Below are 5,232 nucleotides of genomic sequence, written 5' to 3' on the forward strand. Positions count from 1 at the left end.
AGTCCTTACGTACAAGAAGGCCCTCTGCAAGTCTGTGATTGATGAGCTGAGGCGCACTGGCAAGTCACCCACAGATATGGCAAACCAGTTAAACGAAATGATGCACCTTAAATATGAGCGAGCTCATCTGGCATATCTCCACAGCATACAAAATGTCTGGGATGCTGAGGCTGGGGTGTACGGGCAGAGGACAATTACACAGATGGTGAGGAAGGATGACACACCCCAGCCTTTTGGAGAATATGACGACGAAGAGGCCTGGTGTGGAACATCAGTCTCTGGACACTACGTGACCGACTGCCTCATTGACGAGTACCGACGGCAAGAGTCGGCCATCACCAAGATGCTTCAGGGCACCTTCGGACAGGTCTGTATATATAGTTATTCATACTGTATATTCACAGGTGATATAATGATACTGTATATTCACAGGTGATATAATGATACTGTATATTCACAGGTGATATAATGATACATGTATATTTATTAACGTACATTTATATTTATTGACAGACTGAACATGTTAACTAATTCAGAGATTGAGTGCAGATATTTAGGCCCAAAAGCTCAGTATATTGCTTTAATCTTGATTTTGTTCTTTCTTACTGCTGTTGTTGCAATGAATGTCCCTCTGGGAATCACAAATGGCTTATCTTATCTTAGGTCTGGCGGTCTGACCACACCAGGAAGGTGGCACGGAAGGTTACACTGTCATCTGGTGCCATGTCGAGCTATGCAGTGATGAATGAGAACTGGATGATTGTCTCCTGGGTGATGGTGCAGGCTGAGACAGAAAGGTCGCTGCGGCCCATGTACGACGGGTTGGCTAAGAGGTACAGGGATGCAGAGGTGGAGAAGGTGAGTTACCAATGGGTGGACAGGTGAGAATAGTCATCTTTTCTTTCTTTATTGTTGTATTGCCTATCACCCCCACCCCTCCAAATCACACAAGGTTTCACCTTAATTTGTGTGATAATACATGTTGTTTTTATGCTTATTACAACGCACCAACCTTAGTAAGTCAAATGTACTTGTATGAGCAAGTACAAAGGGATAAAGAATTATAATATGTGTGATTCTCAAAATGATCTTTGAAAAGCCTTTTATATGCCTCCTTTTTTCATCCAGGGACTGCTGTGCACCATTTAAGATCCCTGACACTCTCCCTGATGAGCACCTCAATTGGGATGCCTGGAAGACAACAGATTTCATCATCACTAACGCCACCGCTGGGCCTATGGAGAACACCTGTGCATCCCGGATACACTTCAACTCCAACATTGATGTCAAGTTGGACCTGTTCCACTGCATGCGCCGTTTCTCACGGGAGTGCACATCTGAGCATCATCCTTTGTTCAGCACCTTCTGTCAGTTACTCTCCGCTGCCTTTTCCTTAGTGGATCAGGAAGACCTGCAGAGGCTGAAGGATGCCTATAAATTCTGTTCAATACATCATCATAATCCAACAAAACAACACGTAAGACAGCACTGCCGGATCAGAATTCCATGCCCGGCATTACTGGTACAAAGAGTTGAGAGTGTACTAAAAAACTTTCACCAGATGACCGACCCAAACAATGTGCCCTTGTTCAAACCATCTATGCTGAAGTTGTGGCGTATCCAGAGGGTGCACATTCTCCGTGGGTGCCTCAGTGACCCTGAGCTCACAGAGGGGATCCTGTACCGTTATGGGGGAACTCTGCAGCTTAACCATGTCCGTGGTGAAGGAGCAAAAGTCCCCATCTGGATCCCAGTCAGAGGGACATCACAGCAAGAGGGGTTCCACTTCCACCAGGCTCAGTGGATTACTGGAACTCATGCCTCCTGTGAATTGTTCCAGGCCCAGGGCATGACAGGGGTGGCACGTTGGAACTACCAAAGACTTGTGGATCTTAAGCAGCCAGGTGTGATCCTCCCACGTGTGTTTGATCCATCGTTGTTTATAGATCTGAACTCTGCTTCAAAGAGAGTGACTGGCCAGGATAAGTACCCTGCAATTCACCTCTCTGACAGGGACACAGGTGAAAGGTTTGGCCTGGAATACAGAGAGCCAGAGTGCCGCCCAGTACCACTTGACTGGGACAAACACAAGGCAAAAGAAAGTGATTCTTCTGTTCCTCTGCCCCCTGAACTAGCACCACCCACAACTGGTCTGGCATTGGCAGCACCATCCTCTGGCCTGGCAGCATCCACTGTGTCCCCAACATCCTATGGCCTGGCAGCATCTACTGTGTCCCCAACAACATCTGGCCTGGCAGCATCCACTGTGTCCCCAACATCATCTGGCCTGGCAGCATCTACTGTGTCCCCAACATCATCTGGCCTGGCAGCATCTACTGTGTCCCCAACATCCTCTGGCCTGGCCGCATCCACTGTGTCACCAACGTCCTTTGGCCTGGCAGCATCTTCTGAGGTGTTTTTAGTGCCCAAGCAAGAGGTGTTGGAGCCTACAGCTGAGAGTGAGTTGACACTTAAATATTACAAATATTGTATATATTAATATGTGAATATATACATTAATGGATTTAATGAATAAATATTTGTACAATACTATAGTACCAAATAATTGAAACTGTTTTCTTTGTTCTAGTGCGCTCCATACCCCTGCCAGTGCAGTCCTCACCAAGGAGTGCCCGCACTGGACCCATCAAGACAGGTCGGAAAGTGTTTGTTTTGGACTACAAACGTTGGCCACAACCAATGAAAGCAGCTATTGACAGTCTACTAGTCAAGTACCATGGGAAAAAATACATAATGCAACTGGTAGATACAGATTATGCTGCCATGGTCCTTCAGTCTGCCACAGATCCAAATAGTTTGCTACACAGCACAACCAAATATCACATAACACAGTACTCAAAACATCTGGCCAAACTGATGAACACCTCCTCATCACTGAACACCAGTACTGAAAAACTTGTGGAGACACAAAACCTTTGGTACAGTCTAACTGAGGGGAGTGAGACTGTCCATGTCCCAGTTGTTGCAATTCCACCAGCCATCGTGAATCCAGCAGAACCTGTGTCACAACGAGCACCTCAAATGCCAGTGACAAAGGAAGAGATCCAGAAAATGGTGCTGGACATAGTGCAGCAGCAACAGCAGCTGCAGCAGCAACCAGAGACACAAACTAGGAAATGTCTCTCCTGTGGGCAGCCTAAATCCAGGTACTCAGCAGGAGATGGATCCTCAATTCATTTCTTCTATCAAAAATTGCCAGTGCGATATTTTTACTGCTCCACTAAGGTGTTCAAAGCTTACTCTGCAGAGGGTTTGACAAATCCCAAAATGACATTTGAGGAGTTTGCACAGACTGAGTTCTTTCAACGTGAACTGGACTCAACAAAACAGAGAGTGGAGGCCAAAGCCCAGAGAAAGAGGAAACTCCCAGACACTCAACCTAGCGGACGACTTTGCCGTTTCTGCCGCCAGGGGCTCAAGCAGGGCCCAAACAGTCCGCATATTCATACTGGGTTTCCAGGAGTGACTGGGAAGTACATTTACTGTCCGTCAAAAGTACTTTCATTGTACAAAGACAAAGGCATGGCAAAGGAGATGTCATGGAAGGAATTCCAACAATCCTCCTTCTATGCCATGGAGAAGGATAGGTGGACAGCAGAGAGGAAGAAATGAGAGATATGCCTTATATACATGTATGACTTCTGCTACTTGCACATAACCCACGGCTGCAAACAATATCATACATGCCTTAAGAGTTCTGTCATACCTGCCGTTCTACCTGTACAACATTTACCTCTGTCTTACCTATAATGTATATATATATATATTTTGGTATTTAATTATATCCAGAATTATCTTTTGTATTGTGTTGTATTAGCAGTCTTTGCAAAACATATGGCATAAACATTTGTATAATGTCAGTATAAGTGACAAAATAAATTCCTCTTGATTCTCTGAAACTATGATCATATTTTCTCACAATTGAAAGCTGATAAATGACATTTAGCATGAAAAGAAAATTGTAAAGCTTTGAGTAAATATCTGGTTCATGTTTTTTGGAAAATAAATAGTTTCAGTGATTCTCAACCTTTTTACTTTCAAGGACCCTTACTTTGATAGGCATTAGACCACGGGTTAAAAAGGTAGCGCACACACATCCGTGGCCCAGGTGCAAGACAAACCAAAGTATTATAAAAAAGGAATAAAATCTGCACACTGGTAATGCTGAAAAGAGCGTTTGTCAGCGTTTCGGCCTGTTCAGACCTTCATCAGGACATATACCGTTTATGTCCTGATGAAGGACTGAACAGGCCGAAACGTTGACAAACGCAATAAATACAAAGCAGATTTTTTTCAGCATTACCAGTGTGCACACTCTATTCCTTTTTTATTAGACCACTACAGTACATTTTAAATCTCTGGAATCACTTACATATATTGCAATACCATGGACATGCTAAAGCATACTGAAATCACATTGGCTGGCATTTACTCCCATGATCAACAGGGATGCCCCTGCCGCCGCCGCCACGCCCAGGCGCGGCTGTCTCGTCGCGGGGCAGGAGCTGATAGTAACGGTTTACTAGCAAAGCTTTATTGATCTGTTATTACAGTGCAGTGCTGCCACCGTCTGGTGGCCAAGTATACTGTTTTGATGTGTGCTGGCCTCAAAGTGGCCCTACCACGATATGCTGCCTCCTGTTGACTGGACATTGATACTGCAGGGCCTTTGCGTTTGGAAAACCTGATGCGATTCTATTGGCTGTCAGTGAGTGACGACTATCCACGTCTCGCCGTCGCGGGGCAGGAGCTGATAGTAACGGTTTACTAGCAAAGCTTTATTGATCTGTTATTACAGTGCAGTGCTGCCACCGTCTGGTGGCCAAGTATACTGTTTTGATGTGTGCTGGCCTCAAAGTGGCCCTACCGCGATATGCTGCCTCCTGTTGACTGGACATTGATACTGCAGGGCCTTTGCGTTTGGAAAACCTGATGCGATTCTATTGGCTGTCAGTGAGTGACGACTATCCACGTCTCGCCGTCGCGGGGCAGGAGCTGATAGTAACGGTTTACTAGCAAAGCTTTATTGATCTGTTATTACAGTGCAGTGCTGCCACCGTCTGGTGGCCAAGTATACTGTTTTGATGTGTGCTGGCCTCAAAGTGGCCCTACCGCGATATGCTGCCTCCTGTTGACTGGACATTGATACTGCAGGGCCTTTGCGTTTGGAAAACCTGATGCGATTCTATTGGCTGTCAGTGAGTGACGACT

General features: G+C 45.6%; 1 protein-coding gene across 1 annotated transcript; it reads left to right on the plus strand.

Moving 5' to 3' along the window:
• Positions 1-331: 331 nt before the first annotated feature.
• On the plus strand, positions 332-3,487 carry LOC308101324 (uncharacterized protein; the record flags this gene model as incomplete). The annotated part of the gene is made up of 5 exons (XM_080450749.1): positions 332-367; positions 664-858; positions 1,129-2,459; positions 2,591-3,167; positions 3,352-3,487. Exons 2-5 carry the CDS (start codon positions 842-844, stop codon positions 3,485-3,487), a joined length of 2,061 nt encoding a protein of 686 aa, XP_080306875.1. The 5' UTR covers positions 332-367; positions 664-841.
• Positions 3,488-5,232: the final 1,745 nt, after the last annotated feature.

Source organism: Gymnoscopelus braueri, assembly GCF_963280865.1.
Source record: "Gymnoscopelus braueri genome assembly, chromosome: 15".
NCBI lineage: Eukaryota > Metazoa > Chordata > Actinopteri > Myctophiformes > Myctophidae > Gymnoscopelus > Gymnoscopelus braueri.